This window comes from Schistocerca americana, chromosome 2 (genome assembly GCF_021461395.2).
Source record: "Schistocerca americana isolate TAMUIC-IGC-003095 chromosome 2, iqSchAmer2.1, whole genome shotgun sequence".
In the NCBI taxonomy this organism is placed as follows: Eukaryota; Metazoa; Arthropoda; class Insecta; order Orthoptera; family Acrididae; genus Schistocerca; species Schistocerca americana.
In genome coordinates this window covers 97981974-97995227 of record NC_060120.1, presented here as the reverse complement: position 1 = coordinate 97995227, position 13254 = coordinate 97981974, and the positions used below count along the sequence as shown (strand labels likewise).

At 41.1% G+C, this 13254-nt stretch overlaps 1 protein-coding gene across 2 annotated transcripts in view; it reads left to right on the top strand.

The window, feature by feature from the left end:
* LOC124589612 (protein FAN-like) overlaps positions 1 to 13254 on the top strand; it is a 201822-nt gene that overhangs the window by 89753 nt on the left and 98815 nt on the right. For both annotated transcript variants that reach the window (XM_047131569.1, XM_047131568.1), the window contains 5 exons: positions 4170 to 4324; positions 5605 to 5783; positions 5895 to 6026; positions 8251 to 8427; positions 10521 to 10821. In XM_047131569.1, the coding sequence (XP_046987525.1) occupies positions 4170 to 4324; positions 5605 to 5783; positions 5895 to 6026; positions 8251 to 8427; positions 10521 to 10821 (944 nt within the window). The remainder of the gene's footprint in view (positions 1 to 4169; positions 4325 to 5604; positions 5784 to 5894; positions 6027 to 8250; positions 8428 to 10520; positions 10822 to 13254) is intronic.

The window sequence follows — 13254 nt, the reverse complement described above, 5'->3', positions numbered from 1 at the left end:
CTGGCCTTCTCACCCAGGCCTCCATCCTCCCTCAATTTTAACTCTTCCTCATTCTCTCTTTGCTGTTTGTTTGCCTTGGTCTTTGTCTTATCCCTATCTGTGTTCCTCCATCCTTGTCTTTCAGGTTTGAGATTTTAGTGTGTTGCAGGGAGGCTGGCTCATCCTTTTTTATTTTTACTATCAGCCAGCCCAAGCCACTTGCATGTTTCCAACCCATCATTCATGCCAGAGAGTTGTTGCCTGTCCTGCCCTGTCTTTTCCATCAGGCAACATGAGTTGTTGTAATATTCACTTATAATCAAATAATATTAATTTCCGATATGTGCTATTTTAGACCCTGAAAATTATCACACAGTTAAATTTCATTCAAGATGCTCCTAAATACTAACTACCTGAATCCATAATAAAATTGTGTAATTTTTGATTATATGGTTAAAACAGTAACATATAATGGGTTAAAGCTGATTGTAGTTGAGGAATATAAAATAGCTATTCAGTTTTTGGTCTACCTGTGCACATATCATACAAAAGTATGCAGTAATATTTGATGGCCTTTTGATTGTGGAAGAGGGCATGTAATAATGCTTATGGGTGCCATTTCCTCAACCAGTTCCATGAATGAATATCTGTCTGTGTGTCACCCTTCTTCTCAGAATTATTTATTAGCTATTGAACAGGCAACCTTCTGTAAGATGGTTAAGTGAACATTCTCTCTAAAAGCACTATTTCAGGGAAGACTGTATTTTTCATTTTTATGAGTGATATAGTACCCTAGTAAAGTGTCCTGCAGAATTTTACATATGAAACTTCCTGGCAGATTAAAACTGTGTGCCCGACCGAGACTCGAACTCGGGACCTTTGCCTTTCGCGGGCAAGTGCTCTACCAACTGAGGTACCGAAGCACGACTCACGCCCGGTACTCACAGCTTTACTTCTGCCGGGCGTGAGTCGTGCTTCGGTAGCTCAGTTGGTAGAGCACTTGCCCACGAAAGGCAAAGGTCCCGAGTTCGAGTCTCGGTCGGGCACACAGTTTTAATCTGCCAGGAAGTTTCATATCAGCGCACACTCCGCTGCAGAGTGAAAATCTCATTCTAGAATTTTACATAGTTTGTTCCTCATTAAGCCTTTCCGCAACACAGCGATCGGAACTCAAGTAAGGTTTCTGAATCTAATTTGTTATGAGAAACTGCCTTGGATACTACATTAAAAGGATCGGAAAGCATGTGCTCATAAGGCACTATGTAGTACTGTAGTTGCAGGTAGTCAGGAACAGATAAAGTAGGTATTCTTGCTCTAATGTTGTAAAGATATTGTGTAATCTCAGCTCAATTTTGGATAAAAATTTTGACTGCTTGGTGCTCCGTAGCTTTCGTATATTTGTTAAAACATGTCTTCCGTACTCCATGAACTGCACCATAATTGTTTTATTTGTCAAAACTGGTTTTCAGGTTTATAACCCATCAAAAGTGGCATATTTATACGCTTCTATAGCAATGAAACGCTTGTCATTTAATACAACAGGACCTGAAATATGTCTTATAACAGAGCACCCAGTTTGTCATGTATGTTCCTGCTGTCAAATTGTAGGCAGTGGCAATTCTTGATAATGTTTGACATAATTGTCATACAGAGTTCCATATTTACTTTACGTGACAGTTACGTCAAACATTAATGAGCATTGTCACTGCCTAAAATTGGGTAGCAGTAACATACATGATGAACTGGATACTATGTTACAGTACATATTTCATATTCTGTTGTATTAACCGACAAGCGTGTCATTGCCACAGAATGCCACTGATGAGGGGTTATAAAATCAAAAACCGGTTTTGGCAAATAAAATATTTCTAATGAAGCTTGTGGTGTATAGATGATGTCTTTTAATCAATTGCAGGTATTCATTGTGATTAGAAAGGTGTGCTTTGTAGTCAGTTAGGAGATCAGTCTAGGCATAATTCCCTCTAAAATCCAATTTATACCCAGCCTCTATGCCAATGTCAGTGAATCCATTTACACAAAACTGCATTTGTTATCCAAAGTTAAAGTCATTTATCACTCAGATCACTTAGTGAGAAACCAGAATTATTCTAAATTTACTGCAGGTTGTACTCACGGCTATACAATATTGAAATAACCATCGCAGCTAAGCTGCAGTGTGCCTGAGCAATTCTAAATGAATGATCTATTTTGTCTGCTGTGTGTGTTTCCTTGATTGTGTCCCCATCATTCCAAATTAATTTACTGTGGAGTGTACAAAATGATAGACCATATTGAGGATTCTGAAGCAGTGTAGGTTCATTATGCAGTGAAAACCAATTCTGCACTGGCTTCAAGCTGTACAAGGAACCCTGTTAGCAGAGAAATAAATCCAGGACATCCTTTCTTGCCTACAGGGCAAGGAAATGAAATAATAATTAATAATTAGTAATTATGAAAGAATGGAAATGTGTCACTCTTTCCTCATTCTCCACTCGTGCTTTATCTAACACTTCTCCTCTTCCTTCTACCTCCCTTTCCACTTTCTCACACTTACCTTCACCACTCACCCTTCCTTGCCACTTTCTCGCACTTACCTGCACCACTCACCCTTCCTTTCCACTGTCTCACTCTTACCTGCACCACAGGCCTCTTCCTTTCCAATTCATCACACTTTTCCGCCCTCCTCTCTCCCCCTTTCCACTTTCTTATACTTTTCCACCCCCTTCACCATGTCTTTTCACTTTCTCACATGTCACTACACCCCCAACCCCAATCTCCATCCTATTCCACTTCCTCTCATTTCTCCACCCTCTCATCCTCCCTTTCCAATTCTCACTGTGTCATGTTAATCACATTGTAGTCTCTTGTGCCTCCATCACCACTCACACTCCCTTTTCAGTATCCCCTGTATCTTACCTCTCTCTCTCCTTTCACACTACTCCTTGTACAAGATGCCTTGTTCTCTCTTGTCATTGATCCCTCTACTCTTTTATCACTCTACCTTTTGATTTTCCTTGTACCTCATTTATTACTGTCTCTTCCCATTATGTGTTGAACATCAGTTATCACTCACCCTTCTAATTTTTTTCTCTACTGCACCTCTCACTCTCCCTGACCATCATTCCTAGTAACTCACCTCTCACTCAACCATTCTCAGTATTTCTGATATCTTACCAATACACTTTTCTACAGTTCCTCATACCTCACCTCTCACTCTACCTTCCTACTATAGTTCAAACATTTCAACCAACTCTACCGTTCTCCCATTCCTCAGACGTCACTCTTGTTCTCTGCTCTTGTTATTCTTCACACACGGTACCCTTTCTTCCTACATATTGTTTTTCACACATTGCATTCCTCTCAGCTGTCCCATTGCTTATCACATGTTGCAACCCACTCTCTGCTCCAGCTGTCACAAGTATTTGACTCCAGTATGTATTCCCACAGTCCTACCTGACTCCATTCTCACTGTTCTCGACACCTCACTGACCATTCCCTGTTCCTGCTCTGCCTTACAGGTCGTTACTCTGTCTCCAATGCCATTGTACCCTGTCATCATGCCAAGTCCCCAATTCCACATCTCACGACTTAACCTCCATTTCAAATTCCCTACACTACACTCTTACTTTAATCACCATTGCTTGCACATCAGTCTTCATTCTTGTGTTTCATTATTCATGAAAACTCTCTCCTATTTCACATTCCCATTGTTATTTATGCTTCATCCTTCTGTCATTTACCCCTATTCTTCATTCTTAACCCCTCTTTTGTCTTCAGCTGTTTCTTGTACAACACTCCCTCTCACCTTGCTTCATTTTATGCTTCACTTTTCTTTGTTCCAGACCTGAGCAGTTCGTCTCATTCTTCCTACCATTTGCCCTCACACCACTGATCTTTTTCTCCCTGCCATATATTCCTTCTGTCCTGTGGCTTATTCTTCTTTTACTCACCACACTGTTCCCTTCACCTTCATATTCTGTCTCCTCTGTATAAACTATCAAAATTCTTCCATCTTTGTCTTACCTTTGCATTACCTTCCCTCCCAGTTTTGCTCTTACCATTTTGCTGGGTGGTGTAGTATCCAGTTGTCTGAGACATTGTGTTGCTGTCTTGGCTTCTGTTTATTCCAGGGTCATTCATCTGAATATGTTCCTAAGTTTGCAATCTGATGTAATTTTTTTTTCTTCTAGGAGCGGTACGAAGAAATGTCACCACCAAAATTTTTGTATGGATCTCATTATTCTGCTCCTGGGTTTGTCCTGTTTTATTTAGTGAGAAAATTTCCACATTACATGTTGTGCTTGCAGAATGGTCGATTTGATCATCCTGACAGAATGTTCAACAGGTATGTTATATATATAATATATGTCTGCTTGTGTCTGTATGTGTGTGGATGGATATGTGCGTGTGTGGGCGAGTGTATACCCGTCCTTTTTCCCCCTAAGGTAAGTCTTTCCGCTCCCGGGATTGGAATGACTCCTTACCCTCTCCCTTAAAACCCACTTCCTTTCATCTTTCCCTCTCCTTCCCTCTTTCCTGACGAAGCAACCGTTTGTTGTGAAAGCTAGAATTTTGTGTGTATGTATGTGTCTGTTTGTGTTTCTATCGATCTGCCAGCACTTTCATTTGGTAAGTCACATCATCTTTATATATACACACACACACACACACACACACACACACACACACACACACAGGGCTATTACAAATGATTGAAGCGATTTCATAAATTCACTGTAGCTCCATTCATTGACATATGGTCATGACACACTACAGATACGTAGAAAAACTCATAAAGTTTTGTTAGGCTGAAGCCGCACTTTAGGTTTCTGCCGCCAGAGCGCTCGAGAGCGCAGTGAGACAAAATGGCGACAGGAACCGAGAAAGTGTATGTCGTGCTTGAAATGCACTCACATCAGTCAGTCATAACAGTGCAACGACACTTCAGGACGAAGTTCAACAAAGATCCACCAACTGCTAACTCCATTCGGCGATGGTATGCGCAGTTTAAAGCTTCTGGATGCCTCTGTAAGGGGAAATCAACGGGTCGGCCTGCAGTGAGCGAAGAAACGGTTGATCGCGTGCGGGCAAGTTTCACGCATACGGCCTGCAGTGAGCGAAGAAGCGGTTGAACGCGTGCGGGCAAGTTTCATGCATAGTGATGTGAAAGATTCAGTGTTTAAACCTCCTCTACCAAGAAACGTGCCAGAACTGCGAGCTCGCATCAACAATGCTTTTGAACTCATTGATGGGGACATGCTGCGCCGAGTATGGAGGAACTTGATTATCGACTTGATGTCTGCCGAATCACTAAAGGGGCACATATCGAACATTTGTGAATACCTAAAAAAGCTTTTGAGTTTTTGTATGTGTGTGCAAAGCATTGTGAAAATATCTCAAATAATAAAGTTATTGTAGAGCTGTGAAATCGCTTCAATCATTTGTAATAACCCTGTATATGGGGGGAGGGGGGGGGGGGGGGTGGGACAGCGTGCATTTGCATTTGCACATGCAGTGTGCAATGAGAGGGGGAGAGTGAGTGTGGTGACTGTTTTATATGTGAAAATGTGAGATGGTTTATTATTATTAGTACTTGAAATGAATATTATGTGTTTCTATTTTCAGTGTACCTGATGTTTGGAAGAATGTCATGACAAATATGTCAGATTTCAAGGAATTAATCCCAGCATTTTATGACACAGACCAAGGAGGTGATTTTCTTGTGAATGGTTTTGGAATTAACTTCGGATATCGTCATGATGGTCAAAAAGTTGGTGATGTTCATCTTCCACCATGGGCAAATGGTAGATCCAGAGTCAAAGCTACTGAATGATTCATTTACTGAGATAATAAACTTGATATTTTCACCTGTGCTGTGGGCTGTAATACATCATTTAATAGGATCTGCTCTTTAGGTCCACAACACTTTGTAAAGAGGATGAGAGAAGCTCTGGAGTCAGAATGTGTGTCAAGAAACTTACACCATTGGATTGATTTGATATTTGGCTACAGGCAGACTGGCATAGAAGCAGAGAAAGCAAATAACTGTGAGTCATTTGTAGACTTTTTGTCTGTACACTTATACATTTAATGGTCATAGCATTATGACCACTTCACCAAACTGTAAACTCAACTTCATATAGTCATGTGATGTTTGTAACAACTCATGTGTGGCTTAATAGCAAATAGCAACAGTGCTATCCAATTAATGGGCAGTGGGCGTTTGAACAAAATGCAGAATGGTGAGTATTTATTGATGTTTGATAAAGGATAATTTTGAGAGTTTATGTGGCTGATACCTCAGTCTCACAGGTAATTGCACTTATTGATAAGGGAAACAATGCAACATTAGCACAGCTGCCAAAGTCAGCTAAAGATTACCACCTACAATGGATTAATAAATGAAGCAAGTGCAGGGTTCAGTGGTTGGTATACACCAACATACATCACAATGTGAAGCATGGTTACATACAAATATGGTATCCATAAAGGAATGAACAAATTGCTTTTGTTTCCATGAGTTGTGTGCATCCAACAGTATTGCACTTTTTCTGAATGCCAATTGACATCTTAAAAGACAGGAACACACACAACCAATGCAAGCAAACTATGAAGGAGTAATAAGAGGATCACACCATAGAGATCTATGTACTATCAGAAATTATGTCTTTGAAACAAATCTGGCGGAGGAATAAAATATGTCACCAGTACAATGGTCTGTCAGCTATCACAGCTTTTAAACAGCTGTTTTAAATTTCTGATGAACTGTTTTTAGATAGTGATATCTTGTATAAAATTTAGAATGAGAGAAGGCACTTTTGTCTCTGGAGAGTCTGTTGTAAGGAGATGGTAAACTCCTGCCTTCCTCTGACCTTTGAACTGACTTCTCCAGCTAGCTGTAGGGGATCTACAGTTTAATGTGAACTCTGAACCATAGTTCACCTTTACATTTTTAACATTAATGTATTGTTGCCAAGGGTGAAAGAATTTGTAAGTTACAGAAAAAAATCCTAGGACTGACTGGGAATCAGCCCTGGACCTCTACATTTGGTATCAAGACAGGCAGCAAATTTTTGTGTTTTTATTCAGCTTTAATTAGTATTCTAAGACTGTGTTTGTAGATATTTGTGTGACAAGTCAGTTTCTCAGCAGACTGCATGCTTTTACAGTGGTTTGATCAAGACCACCAGTTAACACATGTACTTCCATTGGTTTTGGATATACAATCAGATGACTGTACTATTTTGAAGACAATACTACTCATAATTATTTATAATTGTAAAATTCTGATTGTTGTATTTTAGGTGTATTACAGTAATGGCACTTTGCTTCAAACTGCAGAAAAAAATCCTATCATAATTAAGCCAATGGACGTACATGATTTTAGTGTGTACAAGGGGTATTCAGAAAATAAATTCTGATTGGCTGCGAAATGGAAACCACTGTGAAAATCAAAAATATTTTATTTGCGATAGATAGCTACAACTTCCAGCTACTTATCTACATAGTCACTGCACCAACTTAGACACTTTACATAGCGTTATACCAACTTTCCAAAACCCTTGTCATAGAAGGCAGTTGCCACTTGTTTCCTGCCAATTCTCTGTGCCCATTGTCTGCACCAAAATGTTGTTGTTATAGCCAGTGGTTCATGTGAGCAGAGATGAAACTCAGAGGGAGTCAATTATGGGTAGTATTGTGGGTGATCAGACACTTCCCATTGAAAATGCTGCAGGAGCATCTTCATTGCCTATTCAGAATGTGGCTAAGAATTGTCTTTAAGAAGGAAATTCATGACAGTTATGTGGGCTGCATAGCTTCAGGAGAAATTTCTCACTAGGTCCTCTTACCTGGTGGGAGACACTGTTTTCTAGGCATCTTTACATGCTCACTGTGCATTCAAAATTGAAAAGAGTGATGTGATGGGGTTGACGGGAGTATTAGAGACAGTGCTTGACACATCTGTGCAGAGCTTCATGGGATTGTCGCATTGGTTTCCATTTCGTGACTGGTCGGAACTTATTTTCCGAACTGCTCTCGTATTACAATAAATGGAATTATAACATGGATTGAGAACAGGCAACCACTCACAGAGAGATGAGACATGGATGTTGCATTGGCACATAAAGGTATCTGATATCAAATAACCACTGGCTTTTGTTCCTTCCTACTTTTTCTTACTTTTAGGTGCAGTTACCTGTTCTCATTTCCTGAATAGTTTAAATATGTAAAACAAAACAGCTTCACAGTTAATATGTATGTTATTTGCAGTGTTTTACTATCTGTGCTATGAAGGCGCTGTTGATTTGGATTCCATCAAAGACATAAATCAGAGACATGCATTAGAAGTACAAATAATGGAATTTGGTCAGATTCCTAAGCAAGTTTTTTCCCTGCCACATCCACAGCGAATTACTGGTATTCCACCGACCATCAAAGGGAACAGAGGTATTTTTCTAATTTAAACGTTATTTTTCTGCATTTTATTGATGAGATATCATCTCGATTGCAGAATGTGGATGTAAACAACACATACAGCAAGAAAATGTAGTTGTGATAAATTTATTCATGCTAGAATGTAACAAACAGACATATTAAACAATCAGAGATACTTATATGACTATATCATGGAAAGTATAGATTACTACTCACTGTATAGTGGAGATGTTGAGTAACACACAGGCACTATAAAAAAAACTGCTAAACAGGTAAGCTTGCAGCCAAAAGGTCTTCTGAATTGGACAGTATACATACACATTTGTGTAAATGCAACTCACAGGTGACCACTGTCTCTGGCTGCCAAGGCCAGACTGCGAGCAACAGCGCATGATAGAAGAAGCAGTCTGGGTGATGGGGATGAGGAGGCGGCTTGGGAGTGGATGGGGAGGGATAACAGGGTAGGAGTGAAAGATGTTAAAATGGTACTTGTGGGAGCATACAGGGACAAGGTGAGGAGAGGGTAGGACAGCTAGGTGCAGTCAGGAGGTTAGATGAATGGTGGGGAGTGGAAAAGCAGAGAAGCAAAAAGACTGTGGGTGCATTAGTGGAATAGAAGGCTGTGTAGTGCTGTTGTGGGACCAGCACTACACAGCCTTCTATTCCAACAATGCACCCACAGTGTTTTTACTTCTCTCTTTTTCTGCTCCCTGCTCCCCCCCGCCCCAAATCCTCCATCCCTTCATCTAACCTCTCAACTGCATCTAGCTGTCCTACCCTCTCCCCAACTCATCACTGTATGCTCCCACAAGCAGCACTTTACTGACCCTCAACCCAATCCCGCTATTCCTCCCTCTCCACTCCCCAGCCTCCTCCTTACCCCACTGTCTAGATTGCTTCTCCCATTATGCACTGTTGCTTGCAGTGTGGCCTTGGCAGCCAGAGACACTGTGTGTGTGTGTGTGTGTGTGTGTGTGTGTGTTGTCTAATTTAGAAGAAGGCAATTTAGAAGAAGGCCTTTTGGCCAAGAGCTTTTGTGTTTAGCAGTCTTTTTGTTGTGCCTGTCTGTGACTCAACATCTCCGCTATATGGTGAGCAGCGATCTGTCCTTTTCATAGTATTGTCATTATTCCATCAGAGATACTTATATGATACAGTATGTAAACAAAGATTCTCCACTGGATCATAATATGGAATTGTTATTCCTTCGTTTAGCACCAAACAGAATACACTAACTTAACATTAAAGAAACAAGACTGCTCACATTTTTGTGGTGTACTAGTGTGGAATTGTTTTCATCATCGAACAGCATTCTTTTGCTGTGCCAAGTTTGATCAAAGTTGATTAACTAGATGCGAGTGGGTGACCAGATTACGACAGGTATTTCCAGCTCTCTTCCAGAAGAGAAAAACAGCTGAGGCCTTGCGCAGCGTTATGCCAGATGAAGTACAGAAATTATTTGAACTGATGAATGTGGGCTCAAATGACTCACGTTGTATAGTAAAATGCTCATCCACTTCCAGTGAGTTGATCAGTTTTGATGAGGGATAACATCAAATAAAATCCGTTGCCAGTCACGGGCCTTCAACCACTTTCTACAGGTGCTCATGACAGGTTCGCAAACAGCTGCTAATTACAATTGAGGCAGATTTTATTTAGCATTATCCTTTAAAAGAAGAGTCACAGAGTTCAACCGCATGTCTTATAGATAAAATCCACTTAATTTTAATTAAACTTTTGACATGGTAAGAATACAATTCCATGTCTAAAAACATTTACACATTAACATGCAAAAAGCAGTATCTTACTAATGGTCTTGTGTCTCTTGTCTTGAGAAGGTCAGACACATGCATGCAGTTAATAATACAAAGAGAAGCATCTCTCCCATTGGTGCAATAGAACAGTTTATCTGTGGCATGACTGGTACTCTTATATCTAAAGGTGACTAATTGTGTGTTTTTTAAATAAATGATCATTGTTATTTTTAAATCATTTTTATATTTTTATGAATATTTTCTGTTTTCACAGCAAAGTTAAAAAACTTATTTTTCAGAATAAGTTATAATTTTGTGATTATTTACAAAACTTCATTTCTTTCATAACAGAGCATAACAGTTGTCAGCAAGACAAAGTTAACAGCACTGCAGAATGCCCAATTTGGGGGAATATGGATAGGTTGAGTATAGCAAGCACATTCCAATCACACAAAGAAGCAGTAAGTGCTGTGGCAATAGCTGAATCCAAGGAATTTGTTGTATCTGTGGGGCAAGATTCACTATTAAAAATGTACACCGTGGCTGAGAAACGACAAGTCAGGAGTGTTGCATTATCAGAAATGGCATTGTCTTCCTGTGTCATTCTCCCAGATGACAAAACGCTCCTTGTTGGCTCATGGGATAATAATGTGTATGTATTACATAAAATATTTTCAGTTGTGATACAAATTACTGTATTAAGACCGTGCAATTACTTTAGAAAGGTGTAATCGTATATTTTATTAGTCTTAATTATCATTTTCCGTGAAGTCAGAGTGGAATTTTTTGTAGGTTTAAATATGTGCTGACTGTAGGTGTAAGTATGTATATATTTACTAATGTGTGTCAGCTGTACTGCCTATTTTATGCATTTTAATACAGCAGCTGATCTATGAGCTCAAAATTTGGAGCCTTGTTTGTGTCTCTGCGTATTCTTCTTTACTACTTAGTGCTAGATTGTTTTATGGTTAATGTTATCTCTCTGTTGAAGAGATGGTCGACATTCAGAAAGAGAAAAAGACTCTTATCTTGCATAAAAAGGTGATTATGCAGAATTATGAAGTTGAAATATCACATTGTGAGAACTGAGAACTTGTCTGAAGGACATATAAAAACTGTTACATATTCCCTTGCATTATATCTCTTTATTAAAGCTACATTGCTTTGTGTATGACACACACAAGATCTATTCAAGAACCATATACTGATGAGCCAAAGTGTTATGAGCACAGACCACAGCAAAATTGAATGGCACCTGGTGGTATTGTGAGCACATGACATGGTAAGTCAGTTATGTAAGTGAGGAGAAAGGATTGGAGAACCATTCTAGCAGTGATCATACAATGTAAGCTTTCACGGCCGGTATTGTCTTCACTTAAAACTTCCGGGCTGATAGGCTGTGGTCGAAGTATAAAACTCTCTCCTGACATTTCGTCTCCGACTGCAGGAGACATCCTCGGAGGTAAAGCACTTTACCTCCGAGGATGTCTCCCGCAGTCGGAGACGAAACAGGAGAGAGTTCGACCATGGCCTATCAGCCCGGGAGTTCCCCCCAGGGGGTCCACAACTCTCTTGTGGATACGTGCGTAGCGAGCACGGGACCCCGAGCTAATGTGGCCCTCCTTCCTTTCCGGGCTGCATACCTTCCTTTTATACCTTCCTTTTCCTCATCCTTTCCTATCCCCCATCTTCACCCCCCCCCCCCCCTCCCCTCACCTCTGGCTCTTTCCTTCCCTTTCTCCCCCTCTGGGAGTATGTTTTGTGCCTACGTCCGGAGACGGGCGCTCAAAATTGTAACACATTCTTCGCTTTCTCTGCTTGCATGTCTTCATCCTTCCTTTGTCCTTCTCTTTTCCTTACCTCTTCTATTTACCCTTTTCTCCGCTGCGGCGTTTGGGACCTCTCTTGTTTCCTTTCTCTTTCTTTGTTTTTCCCTTTCTCTTTCTTCCTCCCTGTGTGTGTCTGAAGGCCAACCCACGCATTTTCATGCGTAGCCGGTGACGGGGTAACGCATAATTCCCTGCCTCAGGTAGACAGGTAGGACACGTACGTACCCCATGGTAACGGCCAGGCCCAGGGAGGGGTGATTACCCAAGCTGATACCTTCCGAAAGTGCCGATTGGTCCCTCCGTCCGTTTCTCGGGAGGTGTGACCTGAGGTGTGAACAATCACCTAAGGCGGGAGTGCTCTCAGAGAGGGCCCCCACAAGGGAGGAGCACGCCATCAGAGATGCTGATAATCATGGGGGATACTTCCGCAATGGTTTCCTCATCTTCCACTACGTCTGCTCACAAGCATAACTTCACTGAGTCTCAGCCACAGACAGTTCTTCCATCGTTGCCACAGTTCCTTGTTCTTTTTCGGTCTGACGAAGGTCACGACTTCTCCACAGTCAACCCTTTCATTATTCAGAAAGGTGTCGATGCAATTGCAGGTCCTGTAAAGTCTTGTTCCAGATTACGGAGTGGCACCTTGTTGTTAGAAACAGTCAGTGCCCTCCAGGCATAAAAATTGCTGCATACGTCACTGCTTCACACCTTCCCTGTCTGGGTGGAAGCGCACCGCACTTTAAATTCCTCACATGGAGTCATTTATACACGCTCCCTCGACGGATTGTCTGACAAGGAAATTCAACACTACCTGTCTGACCAGGGTGTAACGGCTGTTCATAGAGTCATGAAAAGGGTTGACACGAACATCGTTCCAACCCGTACTGTCTTCTTGACATTTGACAGAGTTCAACTCCCATCGAAAATAAAAGCGAGCTATGAGATAATTTCCGTTCGCCCCTACGTCCCCAACCCTACACGTTGCTATTGGTGCCAGCTGTTCAATTAAACCAGCCAGTCCTGTTCCAACCCGGCCAAATGTGTTATGTGGGGCAAGGATGCCTACGAGGGTGCTTGTCCTCCTCCATCTCCTCGTTGCATCAACTGTATGGGTGACCACACTGCTTCCTCTCGAGATTGCCCCATTTTTAAAGATGAAAAGCTCATTCAGGAAATCAGAGTGAAGGTAAAGGTGTCGACCTTTGCTGCTCGAAAATTATTCGCCAGTCAAAAGCCCACTGTGCCTCAGACAGGAA